The sequence below is a fragment of the Meleagris gallopavo genome, unplaced genomic scaffold (genome assembly GCF_000146605.3).
Source record: "Meleagris gallopavo isolate NT-WF06-2002-E0010 breed Aviagen turkey brand Nicholas breeding stock unplaced genomic scaffold, Turkey_5.1 ChrUn_random_7180001953933, whole genome shotgun sequence".
Classification (NCBI taxonomy): Eukaryota; Metazoa; Chordata; class Aves; order Galliformes; family Phasianidae; genus Meleagris; species Meleagris gallopavo.
In genome coordinates, this window is record NW_011214931.1 from 1 (window position 1) to 15550 (window position 15550).

The window sequence follows — 15550 nt, forward strand, 5'->3', positions numbered from 1 at the left end:
CTGCATTGTACCAGTATGTCATATTGCTCCCATTTGTCCTGGCACCTTCAAATAAAAGAGCAGAGGGGAAAGGGGAGCTTGTCACTGCCACCAGCACTTCTGCATCTCATCAGCAGGTGTCTGGTATCTACTCTCTGGTGAAACATCACCTCTGTACAAACATATTTGGAGGAGCTCATGGCATCTCCAACCCACTCCTAGGCACAAACAGGAACGCTCATGTCATGCTGTGCCAAAATGCCTGCCATGCTGTGCTAGCTCCAAGCCTTCTCCAGGCAAACTGATGGCTCTGACTGCATTGAGCAAGGGACAGCCCATCACTCTGCAGACAAGAATGCCCACTTCAGTCCTCATTTTCTAAGTGAGGCAGCTGAGTCACTTCCTGGTGCTCTACCTGGCAGTCAGATTTATCCCTCAACACCATTTTGCATCACACATCTCTTTCACACATTGTGCATGTTGTTACGTGCTGCAAATCAGTGTTACTCCACAGATGTCACAAAAATTGTATCTATCTGCTCCTCCTGAGAATCTTACTTGGCAAAAGCATGGTGACATGGCCAGGAAATGCAAGTTCAAATTTATTCAGTTTTTCAATAGAAAAGTGCAAATGTGGGAAAAGAAGCATGATGCAAAAAAGTTCCTGCAGCTTTTCCCTTCTTTAATGCAAAGCCTTCTGACTGAAATAGCACACTGAAATTAAGCTCATTTGTTTCCAAATTGAAATCCCAAGGCTCTTCCATATTCGAAAAGCATCACAGTTGCTTTTTTGGTTGGCTGCTTCGCCTTGTCAAAAGAAAAGTGGCAAGTATGAAGGGAGGAGGAAGACATTTTCTAAGCAGAATTTGCAAACGGCTTCACCTCATTGACTCTGGAAAAACTGGACACGAGCTCATGGAATCCTAAACCTTGCGAGGGATGAGCAGAAAGCCCCAGACTGTGATTTTTGTGCAAACAAAGTTCTCCGTCTCTCTAAGACAGTTCCCAGGCTGTCCTGCAGCACACTGAGGCATGTCTGTGCATTCTCCTTCCCAAACATCCAGCACCACAGGCCTTACACTTCACATCCATCTCGTGGTACTAGGGCTGCAGTACACTAAGGAGTTGTGGGAATTAATTGTGCATAATGAAAAACCATGCTGAGGATGGGAGGGTGCAGTCATCAATGTTCACTTGCTTGCAGTTTCCCTTATGCTATGTAAATATCATGTACTTCATTTCCCATACTGAAAACATTTTGCTCTCAATCCCACTGTAAGAGAAGCCATTCTGAGCAAGGGGAAGTTGTGAGTCTGAGGTGAACGACAGATGAAATGGTTAACTGATAGATTTAATTACAACCTAATTTCCTTGGTCAACAGTTCAAAAGTAGATGGTAATGGGCTTTAATTAAGAGAAATGCTTGAACGATCTCAACCTCATCATTTTTTAGTCAGAAAAGTACTGAAAGAAGATCAGAAAATTGTTCTTTTGGTTAATACAAACCAAAGCTAATTAGCAGATCCAGCAGAAAATATTCAAAAGTATCAATACTTATTGACAGGTGCTGCTCCTCTATTAAACACACTACTCAATAAGCACACTGCAACATCTTCCCCTGTTACTCAGGGACAAACTCGGCCCTCAGCTCTCCACAGCCCATCACATGTGCTGCTGCATCCCTCGTGTCACAACCCCACGTACCTCGCAAATGTCTTTGAGGTGCTTGATGTAGTGACGCTCCGTGCTCATGATCTCATTGATGACATTGGCTCTCATCTGATCTCGGTTCTGGACGGTTCTGCCAAGACAGAGGCAGTCGGCGCTTGGATCCAAGTGGCCATTCTGCACTTCGCTGGTTCCCTCCTCCACTCCATCTTCTTGGTTCACCCATAGCTGCGAGAAGAGGGGAGAACAGCAAGGTCATTTGCAAGCGCATCACGAGGCCAGTGAATGAAGCCTGGGCTGTGGTCTGCACTGCACTGGGTGATACTGGAGCGAGTCCCTCTTTATGGCAATGTCGATGCCAGCACTGCATCCGTGGTAGCCCAGAGAGCCTACTTTTATAACAGCATAACCGCACCCCCAAGTGGCTCCCTGCACTGCACTTGGTTCCTCTTGTAAGCAAAGGGGCCGTGAGTTTTGATAGTTTTGATTCCAAGAATAGAATCATATATGAAGGCAACCAGACTGCTGATGCTGCCAAGCGCTCTGAACTACATGTCCATTTGTACAACAGAGCAATCTGCAGAACTTAGCAGCATAAAGCATTGCTTTCCCCAGCCCTCATCAGCTGGGGGCTGCTGTGACAGGAGGAAACCTCTGTCAGGAGTGGGGAGACCCTTGCAGATGTCCGCTGTTGAAGGTCGAGATACCTTCAGGAATCTGAGCAGGTCTGACCATCCGCTCAAGCTAATCGGGTTACAGCTCTCAGGTTTCCTCAGCCTTCCCAGGCCAGCATTTGTGCATGAGCATTGATTTTCATTTCACAGCAGCTTTCCCCCATCATTTCACATGAGCCATTCTCATTCAGGCAAAAGCCCTTTCTCAGCATCCTGAGGTTACAATCCCTAAACTGCACTGGGATGAGACAGGGCCATTCCTTGACAGAACAAATTTCCTGCCACGTGGCACTGAACATTTCAGACTGCAAGGAATTGCTGAAAGCAATGATAAAGGATCTCTGCACCTTCAGCATACTCCATTTCCATCATCAAATAAAAGCATGCATTGAACTTGCACACGTAAAGCTACCGCTTTACGCCACACACCTGCCTTTGAGCACAACGTATGGACCAAGTACCTCTTTTTGCTACCTGTTACCCAAAACAAAATCTGCTTAAAATAACCCTTAACAATTCAAATTGAGCTCAGTGTGGTTTGTAAATGAACATTACATGAAGGTTAGAACACAGAAGCAATGCTGTCTTACAAACATCATCTGAGATGTTACATAAATGAAGCAACTTCTCAGCATTTTAAGCTGAAAGACCGGAGACCTTGAAATGAAAAACCATGAAGCTGTCCACACAGAGTCATAAGGGAAACAAGCTGTGTAGGTAGCCTCATCTTTTATTCTTCTTTTCGCTGTTTGTAGTTTTTAGTAGTTTCCCATTATTAAGCTTAACTTCTATTTTAAACATCTTGATTGTAAGAGGCCGTGTTCCTGCAGATTAGTGCAGTGAAAACACCAAAAGCTTCCCACACTCCTTCCCTGTTTTCCTATCCAATTATTATGTTTTGCTAAACCACATCTCCTCTTATTACAGCTCCCACATTTTGCCTTCCTACAAAGAAGCCCAAGTGTTGGAAGAAAAAACACCTTTTCTCTGGCAGAATGTTCACGATGCTGCAAACTTGGGCTTAAAAAAAAAGAAAGAGCCATAAAAAGCCTGACTTTTCACCCTGTTCACATCCGTTCCATGCCTGGGAGCTCTTGGGGACTTTACACAAGACTGCATGGAGCTGTGATGCCCATTTTAGTGATGGGATGCTCTCTCTGCAGGATTCATGGGGCACAACACCTCCGCTGAGCATCTGGGAGCACTTTCTGGGAGGAAAAGCCAGGTGACACAACCTTCATGCCCATCACACCTCAGCACCGCTCCCGCTGCTGTTCCCAAAGCACGAAGGCTTTGTACCTTTCCCCAGGACAGCACAGCCAAGAGTCAATTTGATGTCCTGTGTGACAGAGCAGAAGTGAAGCGCGGTGAGTGTGGCTGTCAGCTCTCGTTTCCATGCCCCGAGGCCAGGGGAGGGCTGTGTCAGGACACGTGTGCAGCAGCACCCAGCGCGGCATGGCCATGGCTGCAGCAGGGCAGATCTCCTGAGAGCAAGCAGCTCTTCTGCTGCAGGAAGGCTCAGCAGTGAGTGCACCACTGGGGGGCAATGCCCGCCTTCCCCAGGACCTTCCCAAGTGATGGGGCTCTCCGCCATGGCACCTTCTACAAAGATGGACTGGAGCACGCTTCCTAGTCACCACCGTGCCAACATCGACTTCCAAAGCTATCAGAAGCAACTGATTTATACTGTACACTGATTTTGGAGGTGCGAGTTTGATGTAAAGTCCTTAGGACAATCATCAGCAGGTATCCTCGGGGCAGATTTATTGGTATTCCAGACCGTATGTACATTGAAGTGAATCCAAGGGATGGAACTACGAGGACAGGCTGTCAGAGCTGGAGCTGTGCAGCATAGAGAAGGGAAGGCTCCGGGAAACCTGAGCGTGGTTTGTCAGAACGTAAAGTGGGACTACAAGAAAGGAGGGGACACACTCTTTAGCAGGGTCTCTTGTGACAGGACAAGGAGAAATGGTTTCAGACTAAAAGAGGAGAGATTTAGATTGGACATAGCGAAGAAGCTTTTTACAATCAGGGTGGTGAGGCACTAGCACAGGTTGCCCAGAGAGGTGGTGGTGTCCCATCCCTGGTGACACTCAAGGTCAGACTTCATGGGGCTCTGAGCACCTGATGGAGCTGGAGGTGTCCCTGCTCATTGCAGGGTGGTTAGAATGATGGCCTTTAAGGCTCCCTTCCAACTCAAATGGTTCTATGACTCTATGATTCTAAGAAAATCAAGAACCAACGGAGGTATTAAACCCTTGACTACTTTCAGCTGAAGATGAATATACCTTCCTGCTGCTATGAAAAGGTATCTGCAGCTGTCCCAAGCCCAACCAGAACAGCTTGTTGCCAAGCCTCGAGACATTCCTGCTAGTTTGGCAACCAAGCACAGTTTTACAGCTCTACTTCCTGGAGCCAGGCAATCATGAGGAAAACTTCATTTTCATTAAAAAAATTGTCATAATAGTAAGGAGAAAAAAGCTTGAAAGCGTGAATCCTAAAGGCTTTGATTCTCTAATGCAAACAGCAAGCTTGTAAATGTTTATGATTTCTGAAAGCCTCAGAATTTGGCACACCTCTTGCGTACTGTAGCAGCATTCCCAGCTTCCACATCACAAAACTCAGGAGTCTCACTTTCTTCCTTAATGAATTTTTTTTCCTTTCCAACTAATTCATGTTTCCAAAAGGAAAAAATTACAGTTGTAGTCTAGAAGACTCCTGCTTTAGATTAAAACAAATGCAACAACTTTATTGGCAAGAGAGAAAGCCTTCCCCCTGTGCTCTCAAACATTCCAGCTTTGTATCTCCACATGTGAAGTTCTCTGCAGTTCACACTTACCACTTTTTCAGGGGATCATCTAAAGTCCAGAGCATCACTCAGGGAAGAAGAGGAACATTCTCAGCTCTGCTGCCGAACTTGGGCCAACCCCTTCAACTGGTCTAAGCTTTTCCCATCTATAATAGGGGTAAGCTCCCATACCAATGGTACATTTCATGAGTATTTTTGAAGTTTGTAGGCTTTTATGTTAGGAGGAACATAGAAAAGCTTTTGCATCATTTGAATTATGGTCTTAAAGGCATCACTGTAGGCTTGCCACGCTCTTGTTCTCATCCACAAGCAACAAGTGGCTAGCTGGGTGCTTGGTCTTACATAGCATTGCTTCAGCTCTGGGCTTGTACAGCTCTCAAATCCTCTAGTGCTTGTAGCTGTGCTATGCTTGGGCAAGGGCAAGTCACACCCAGAGTGTTGTGTTCACCATCTCCAGAGGGCAGATCCTCTCTGCTTCACTGTCCTTACTTGAACCTTGATGCTGCTGCACTGCAGGCAACAGCCAGGTAGAAGAGGCAAACTGGGGGTGACACTATTCCCTCCCAGCACCTTATTGAATGTCATCTTTAGCTGATCTAGACAATGCTGCTAAGGTTCCTATTTTAGCCCAGTCCATAGTCACCTGTGGGCAAGGGAGCCCTGATCAGTGTGATCTAGCCACGTGCAACTCTCCCAACAGTGCTCTCCTGTCCAAAAAGCTCAGTACTCCACTGCTGCAGTAACGGCTGAGATACCATTAGTGGAAGAACGTCCCATGCCTTCCTTAGATATTTTCCAATGTGCACTGATCAGCAGTGCACATTTACCTCCCTCCCTGTAAAATTACATCTATTTTACAAAGGAAACTTCAGACCTCTGTTTTCCTCCCAGCCTCTCCTCACCTGCCCAGTCCTCCCACTCCAGCTGGGTGGCTGCCACCCCTGCTGAGCTCCTGGGGGGCCTTCCACAGGAAGAGATGGGAATGGGAATTCAACCTGGCACCTCTCACTTGGATTTCAAGAAGTCTCTCTGGGCTCCTGCCCTGTCCTCAGCAATTAGGGGGCTGTGGCTCGGAGCAGAAGTGTTGGGATACCAGCTTTAATCACTGTATCCAACACTACCTATCTTTTATGAGAAAAAAAAAGCAAAAAGTAACTGCTGTTCTTGAAATCATCAACAACCCTACAATAGTGAATTAGCCTTCAGTGCCTTTTTAACACCTCTGGAATGCAAAAAAGCACAGGCTCTGAAATAATACATTGAACAACAGCCTCCCTCACACCACTGAAAAGGTCCAACATGGCAAAAAGAAAAGAAAGGAATGCTGCCATTAGAACCATTTCAAACTTCTAGATTAGGAATTAATTAAAAGGAGCCAACAAAAAGTGCAGAAAAAAAATTCTTGCATATACTAGTTGCATAACACTAACTCTAAGTGATATTTCAGTTGGAAAGTCCACTCCGCACACGTAGAACAGGCTTATCACAAGGCTCACAGTCATCCCATTTGGAAACTCAACCCTGATTAGGAAGCCATGACCAGTAGTAATTGGCAGAAGCAGATAAAATAGTCAAGAAAAGTCCCTTTTGCCTAAGGATCCAGTTTCAGGAGCCAGGGAGAGTTAATAACTTCATTGCACTAGTTAATATTATGTGATTTATATAAAACCCGTAGAAATGTGATTTATCAATTTGCAGCTGTACCTAAATGGTGCATAAAATCACCAAACAGCACCATTCCAACATAATACGACCTGTAATTACTATATATTTAGACAGCTGAAAGCACACATTGTACACAAGGACACGTTATTTGAATGGGCGCTATGGGCTGACAGTCTCATCATAATCAGAAAGCATGATAAGACAAACATTTATCCAGCCATCAAGATTATTCATCTCCTTCCATTGGAGAGTCACAAGGACAAAACTAGCAGATAATGTCCCATCTTGGATCCTAGCTCACAATTAAGGAATGTGGCAGATTAATGCAGGCAGATCCTTCCAGATAGCTGCTGCCATTCTGCTCACCATTGGCTTTTATAACAAATACCAGTGCAGAGCTTTGCATACGTACAACAGTCAACATGGATCTCACAATGTCACTCCAGCACCTGGGCACCACGGCCAGGAAATGTGCAGGTTATGCTGGGCTCCCTGAGCCCCATGGCTGATGTCTGTCCCTCCCCTGCCTGCTGAAGAGGTGAGGGCCCGGCAGATGCAGGTGCTGGGATGCTCTCGCCCTCCTGGCAGCCCCAGCAAATCCACTTCCAGCTCTTCCTCTTCCTCCCCAAACTCTTCATTGCCAGCCTCAGCAGCTCCCTTTACCCAAGGTAAGAAATGCCCTTCACTCATTGCTGGAAAAGGAGAAAACAAGGGCTCCATAGGAACACCCTCAGACTCTGTATCCATGAAAAAAACTTCTAAGGAAGATGCCTTGTGTTTCCACCCTGTTTTCTGTGCCAGTTCCCACGGGCTAAAGCTCCACCAGGTAGCAAATGTTACTTGGACACAATGCACGAGGTGTGCTATACTTTACCCTCACAATATTGCATTTCAGCTCTCCTCACTTCCTAAAATCCTAAAGTATTAGTGCATGGAGGAGCTCTGGCAGTTCCTTGCATCAGCCCAGCTCACAAGGAAGCCATCACTGCACCCAGCAGAGGCTGGGTCTTCCTTCACCACTAACTTGGCAGAGAACAGGGAAGATCTGTGAAGATCTGTGCCCAATTCAAAGAACGGCCTCAAAACAGTATATTTGCACCCAGAAACCAGCTTGTAGGAGGAAGGGCCCAAGTGCCTGCATTTGAACCTCTGGGGATCTGACAGATGCTGAGCTGAGTGGCATTCCCTGTCACGTTAATGACAGTTGCAATTAGCACAGGCAGTGTTTGGATGCTAAAATGCTGCTTGACTTTAAAAAGCCCCACAATTTGTCTGCAGTGCATCCTGTCACTGTAGAGTACTGCTCATGCTGTGCGCGGTACCTCCACCAGAAGCTATTTTTGTGCTGGATTTGCCACAGGAGAATAAAATCTCCTTTAAAAGGCACTGATGCTGCAGCAGACACTGCAGCACACAACGTTTTATTTGTCCAATAGGTGAAAGCCATTCAGTGCCATCCTCTTCTCCCTCATCCCATCTCTCCTTGATGCCACAACAGTTGGTGCTAAGCACTATGAGAAGACTTGGGTGCAGTCTCCTAAAAAGTGCCTTAAAAGTTTCCACCAATTGATCTAGCACTTCTCATCTATCAACCAAAAGGAAAGTGGGTCAAAGGCAGCTTTTCAGCAGGAAAACCAACCTAAAATTACAACAGCTGGAGACCTAAGCAAAGATGAGTGATAGGAAGGAACACTGCTGCACTGATCCGTCCCTGTGTGTTCTGCCCTGGAAGGGGCACTGATCAGGGGGAATGTGAACACCACAGCAGGACCATTACCCTTCAGTTCCCAGAACATGGAGCAGTCACTGGTTGCTACAAGACATTGCAGCAGAGCCTCCCCAGCCCTATGTGCTCTTGAGCTTAGCTTGGCAAATAGAGGGAAGAGTATCACTGCTGAAGTGCAAGCAAGCACATTCCAGTAACTCAGCCTGCCTCTAGGTAATCCAACAAAAGCAATCCCTTTCTCTGTCCAGGCTGGATGTATTCTGCTGTGCCTATCTCTAGGGAAAGACTTCACAGCAATAAGCATCAGCAATGGTTTGGTTTTACATTTTCTTTCCAGTAGAAATGCATCAGAGTCCGAGCAGGATGCCATCTAGCTGGCTGTGCCTCAGCCATTTTGGAGGTACAGTGCTGGGGTCTGTAATCAAAGCCTCGTTTTGAGACTTTGTTTTATGAAGGAGACCCTAAGGTATGGCGGCTGATAGATCCATGTGCAGTACTCGAGTATTACTGTGCTGAAAATCCCTGTCTACAAATACTAAGCTTATTTTTTTTAAGCTCACATATGGATGCTGGATATGCTGGTATGCAAAAACTCATTTGCACCACATTATGTAAAAGCCAGACCAAGACAATACCGTTCATAAAGGAGAAGAAAAGAAACAAATAAAATGGCCACTACAAAATCCTGTTTAAAAATCCTCTATTTGTCTTGGTGCACCTCCCCCATTCTCAGACCCTTACAGAGGACAGGGCATTGAGGAACACTACCAGCAAATCACTGGACCAACTTGTGCCCCGTGTCATCCAGTGTACTCATCTGGGAACGTACACTAAAATACAAGGTAGTTCTGCCCAAAACCCAGCTCCTTCTTTGGCCTTAAAGCTAGTTCTGGAGTGCTCATGCACCTCTCTCATGATGTAAGGTTTTCATAATTTTCTCCCTGAATGTATGAAACCATTCACCATTGCTTACTAAATTCCATACCTTCTCCTATGCTTTGATTTTTCTGTTCCCTGAAACACTTTATCATCCAGTTTACCCTTTAAAATTCCTGCACTCCCAAAGCCTTATGGCTTTATGCTATCGTCTTTCCTTCTAGCCAACTCTCTAACTACTAAGAGGATAACTGTAGGCCTTCTGCACAGAGACAATTCCCCTGCATTCCTCAAATGCAGTACTTGTTTACAACCCCCTGCCTCCAAAGCAGGCATGTAAGAGAGGCCAAGGTAATCGGCAGGTTACTGTTTTTCTCTGCACTTACAAATGGGAATTTTTCCTGCTATGAGGTTTTCTGAGTGCCAAATTCTCTGCCAAAGCTTTTCATGTGATCTGGCTGAAAAGCAAGAAGCGTCAGACGTTTCACTGCAAACCATGTTTTCCAGCCCAGGTTTGTATGCAGAAGAGATCCAAACAACTTCAAGAGAAATCTGACTTTGCAGTGATCTTCTGGTGCACCCTCTGTTAGCATCTAAGGGAAACCTGCTGTCCAAAACATACTGAAATTAACCCTGTTTGGTTTTACACCCATTTGGTCTGTCCTGTCACCCCTTACTCAAACTGCTTTTGATTCTCTGCTATGCCACATGTTGTTCTCTTTTCCTCCCCAAATTCAATAAATGGAATATAGAAAAAAGAATTTTTTTTTTTTAAATATGCATGTAAAACTAGAGCCACCCAGTCTAAATTGGGCAGCTTTCTGGTACCTTGTCAAAAAAGCAGAACTCAAAGTACAACGAAGAAAAGATCCAGCCTCCTCATTATGAAAGCGTGATCAGTTCAGTAAGAAATAGACAAGAAGAAAAAAGGTGATGAAAGCAAAATGTAAATGTTTTGGGTTAAATGGTCCTTAACAGGACCCTAAAGGAGCACAAACTGCAATGATCCTGCAAAGAGAAGAGAGGTTCCAGTTGCCTATCCAAAGCCCCAATGGCTTTCCAGGCATCTGGTCCAAGTTACTCTCTCTTTGCAAGTAAAGTGGGAGGAGAGAAAAAGGAATCTGCAAGAATAGAAATGAAGAAGCAAGAAAGCGACCTCTGCCAGCAGGAGAGCAGAACACGGCAGCCCAAATGGCATCTGCTTGCTCAGTGCAGGACAGCCAGCAAGTGGGCTGCCTTGTGGCTGCAACCTGACAAGCACTGCAGGGAGAAGGCAGCTCAGGATTGGAAAGCCAAGTGGTGAATTCTCCCCCCTCCAGCCTTCCTTCGCAGAGCTGTGGACAAACTGTGACAGAACTCTACTTGCATATTTTTTTGAAATGTTAATTATCATTCATGCCAGCAAACCAACACAGCTCCCAACTTTGAGGGCACGGGGTTCGGTCGCAGGGCAGGTGTCTGATCTCAGGCCATGCTGAACGAGCAGCTCACAACTGGGAAACTGATCCACTTCTTGCAGAGTCGAAGGGTTGATTTCATTAGAGTGAGAAAATGGGCAAGAAATTTGCCTGGAAAGGCCATCAGGATCCTAGCTAAGCCCCAGGGTTCATCCCAGGCTGTTTTTCAGACGTTCTGTTCTGTGTTTCATAGTCCCAGATTGATAGACTCCTCTCCTTTGTTTTTACCAACTTTTAAAAACAGTCTCCCAGTGTCTGAAAAGCGTGGGGAGAGATGGGAAGTTCAGCCAGGCCAGATGATCCACGGGCTTGGGACTCAGAGTAAATGGGTTTGTTTTGTTAAGTTGTTCCTCCAGTGTTTTTTTGGAAAAGAGTGCAGTGCAAAACAAGGCTGTTATTAAATCTAGCATGAGCACTACGCTTACAACATTGCACAAAAATGGGTATTAAATCTTTTCCCCTGAATCACAAACAAAACATACTGGCAAATGCACTGAGAAGTTAAACTGGCCCAACATATTTCAGTCTCTGAATCAAGCAAAAATAAGGAGACAGATTTGTCTAAGGTAGCCTTCCCAGCTAGCAACACAGATGAGATGTGCTTGTGACACCGGTGAGAATATCTCCCCCGATGAGATTATTGTCTTGATCGCACTTCATACAAATCCATTTACCAAGCTCGTTATTTCCACTGGGTGCAGGGTCAGCCTCACAGTGCCCTATTCAATAAAACACTGAACACTATTTTTTATTCTGGGATCTGTGCTAACATTTTCCACCCAGGGAGCTTAGTTCCTCTTGCTCTCAGCACTGGCCAAACTCAGGAGAGACATCAGAGCAGCGTAACAAGCACAAGGGGAAAACAAAATTGTGCACTGGGGATCAGAAGGATGCAGTAGCACACAAAGATCTGGGCTCCTTCATCAGTGGTCATTGTATGTCACTAGGAAGCATAAGGTCATTATTTTTAAATCCCGTTTTCCTAATCCTAATGGCTGCTTGCTGTATGGTGTGGTATAATTAAATAGGGATCTTGATGATGCAGGATTGCCCAAAAGAGGAAGGATTCGGAGGAGGAGTAAGGTAGGCAGAGAACCAAAGGTAATATGGTGTCTTTTTAAGATGCAGCATTGTCTTCACTGTGTGTTTCAGAAAGAAGTCTTTCCCTTGACCGCTGCAGAGCTGTCAAATTGCCCAGGAGGCTCAAAGCAGAGGGTCATCTTTCAGACAATTTCACATGGCAAAAGAAATCTTCATTTCTGAGCCAGATACCCTAAGCTTCTAAAGGAATTAAATCTCTGATTCTGCCTTTCAAACCCTCGGCAGAATAAGAGGAGAAGAAAGCACACGAGGTCAACGCCGATGTCTTGACCCCACAAGGAAGGCTCCAGAGAGCCCTAATAACATGGCAGAAGCGATGATAGCAAGAAGGGCATCTCCTTGTGCCTTCACTTTCTTTAGACGTACAGAGTAAATAAATAAATAAATAGATAAATAAATTAAATGCTTGAATCCTTTTTATTTGGGAAAGGCTGAGTTGCCATTGGAGACAGCTAGGTACAACAAAACCTGCTTCAGCAAAAAAGCGACAAGCCAAATTGTTCCTGGTCTCCCTCAAAAGAATAAACAGAGCTGGTTACTCTCCTGAGTGCTGGCTGCCTGTAGACCCCAATCCTTTACTTACAGTTAGCATGACACAACTGGTTTTCCAAAAAAGAAATGCTTCACGAGAGAGGCAACAGCGGGTTAAGAGACACAGCAAAGGCATTCCACATCCCAAGAGCACAAAGCAATGCCTGAATCCTCTACTCCACTCCCATGTCTTTCAAAATCATTTTTCTTTCCCGTTTTTCACAGAGAAAACATGCACAGTGGAAATCAGCACCAATGACAACAAATGCAATAAGTAGAACAGTTCATCAACCAACCCGAGCAGCAACAGCAGCAATTCGCTGAAGCAGAAAAAACAAGAAGGTCACTCACCCTCACGAAGCTGGCGGGAAACCATCCTTCTTCGTCATCAATCTGACCCCACCACCAGTCCTTGTTGGAAGCATCCAGCACCTTGATAACGTCTCCTGCTTTAAACGCCAACTCCCGGTTGGCCATGGTGACGTGATCCCATACTGCCTCAGCACTTACAATAGAACCACCACTGATCAGCTTTGGAAACAGAAAACCAAGAGTCAGTAAGAGCTTGTTTCCCTGACACAAGCACATGCACAGCAGCAGCAGCACAGAAAGAAAGCGCTCAGCCAAAAGAAAACACTTTTCCCCCATTCCAATCCATAACCATTTTGCCTTCACATGAAGTAGTAACAAGATACAGATCAGTCTGCAACCATCTCTCAGACCACTGTTCTGCCCCTAACCATGCCCAACATGCAAGTGGGTATGTGGACGTCCAGCATGTCTGGTCCTATATGCGTGGAAAAAGCAAAACCCCTCTCACCACCACGCTAACTGCAGGCATGGGCATGCACACCTGTTTGGGCCCAAGCCAGCCAGCACAAGGTATAGCTGGGAGGTCCCAAAAGAGGCAGAAAATGGCATCCTGCAAAGGAATTTTAGTTTCAGTGCAAGTTTGTTTGGTTAAAGACGGTCACAGCTCGAGGTTCAGAAGGCAATCCATGCAAAGTCAAGCAAAGCTTTCAAACATATTTAGAAGAACGCTTTTCGTGTAACTGTAAGCTTAGTATTCCTCTAATGCTAATGACACACTGACTGTTTTGAAATGTTCCCAGCAGACGAGTAGTGTACAAGAACACCTGCTGACCTGTGGCAGGCCCATCCCTAAGAATCAAGGCCAGCCTGCTGCCCTGGGACCTACTTACTGAGCATGGTCACTTCAGAGCTGGCCAGCAGCGTGGCAATGACCTCGTGAGTCTCACATTCATTTCAAGCCACCCAGGTTCCTACCTAACACCTGCAAGAAGGACTCATGCAAACACTGGCACTCACGCAGCTTCACACAAACCATCCACCTCTGCCCAGGACACCTGCTGCTCCTCACGACGAGTCATTTAGGTTTTAACAGAGTAATAAGTATTTATGCCCCATCCACTGCAAGGATTCAGCATGGAACAGTCAGAGCAACCAAGCACATCTGAATGTTACCCATGTGCTTACTGGTTTGTCAGAGCCATCCCAAGCCATGTTTGTTAATTCTGGTGCCTGAGATGCACTCAGTGAGCACTAGGGCTCACCGCCAGAGTGAAATTTCCACCTACAAAGAGTAAACTCAGCTTTGTAACCATTACAGCCCTTCCAAGACATTAACAGCCACAGATATCTCAATTTAGGCAAGCAATACAAAGCATAAAGGCAATAACCCATTACTACAGTGAGGGTAAGGGGAGAAGCACTGGGAATGTTAGAGAGCACTTAACAGCTCTGCTAGAAGTTTGGCTTACAAAAATGCCCGTTAACAACTACCTGCACAGTAAGGTACCTGCAGTAAACCTTCTGGCACCGCTGCAGCATTCTCAGCATAAATGTGTAAGAGCATTTAAGTCCCTATGGGCAATTCCATCAACAGATTAAAGTACCTAATGTACACTTTCTCTTGAACTGACTTTCCTTTAAGAAATCGAGTTTCTTAGATTTGTGACAATTGCAGTTACAGCTTCAGCTCTTCAGTTATTAGGGCCGGTTTACATAACAAAAGCAGTATCTAAGAAAAGAAACAAGGCTTCTCTATATATTATATTAAGACCTTGCTAAGTACAAACCTTACATGGTCTCTGGATAAGAGAACAGAAAATAAAAGCAGCATGGGTTAGTAACAGGCTCCCTCTCAGAGTCAAGCAGTGGGCATGATGTGTTGAACTTACTGCAGAGGGTACGTAACAGATTGGTGTGGCTTTATCTTACAGTCAGGTGTTTGATACAGGGATGGCTGCAGTCAGGTGGCATAGGACCCTCAGCTCATCCCAGCCCTGGGCAGCTCCCTTCCCTTGGTGTTTCAGTAGCCCTCCAGGCACCCGGGCATTTTGGTTACAATGTTCTTGAATACAGATGATCAGAACTGTAAATACTATTCCCTAAGAGACCTTACCAAGGATGCGTAAAGCAGCATGAAATATTTCCCTTACAGCGTCTCAGTGAGACAATGCACCTCTACTTCCTCCCATGGCTGCCACCCACCAGCAGCTCACTGCTATCTGGCACTCATCTAACGAGATGAGGGAGAGGGCCTTCTCTATCTAGAAAATCAGGTACCTTATCAAAAAAATAAATCGGGTTGGCCTGACACTCATTCCCTTTGTTAACGCCATTGGGTATTTCAGTCAGTTTTTTACTGATGATGAACCAGGAGCAGAGCTATTATGCAGAAGCTGCATTTCTGCTCTTTCTGCTTCGACTGACGTAGACTTCACACAGGCAGATCTGAGTACAAGCTGCCACAAAAATGTCACCAAAACCAAGCTTCAGAGGGACTGTGCTTCAGAGCCTCCTAGCCCACTTTGTAGAAGCAAATTTTCAAGCCTGAGGCTCCAAAGCCCAGCTTTGAGGAGCACAGAAGGGCTGGTAGAGAGTACAGAAAAGCAGGGTTGTGTGCTCAGTGTTGCCAGAGGGACATTCAGCTGGTCCTTTCCTCAGCCCAGGAAAGGGATCCACAGGAAGATGGCAGCAAGTCTCACCCTTCCAAAGTACAAAAGCAGCTCAGCCTGCAGTAACAGAACAGTGGTGGGAT

At 45.7% G+C, this 15550-nt stretch overlaps 1 protein-coding gene across 4 annotated transcripts in view; it reads right to left on the bottom strand.

The window, feature by feature from the left end:
- Positions 1 to 1626: 1626 nt before the first annotated feature.
- LOC104917033 (rho guanine nucleotide exchange factor 9-like) overlaps positions 1627 to 15550 on the bottom strand; it is a 53800-nt gene continuing 39876 nt past the window's right edge. For all 4 annotated transcript variants that reach the window (XM_019611680.2, XM_019611682.2, XM_010728100.3 and 1 more), the window contains 2 exons: positions 12838 to 13017; positions 1627 to 1875 (listed from right to left, as the gene is read on the bottom strand). In XM_019611680.2, coding sequence (XP_019467225.1) covers positions 1642 to 1875; positions 12838 to 13017 — 414 coding nt within the window. In that variant the 3' untranslated portion in view covers positions 1627 to 1641. The remainder of the gene's footprint in view (positions 1876 to 12837; positions 13018 to 15550) is intronic.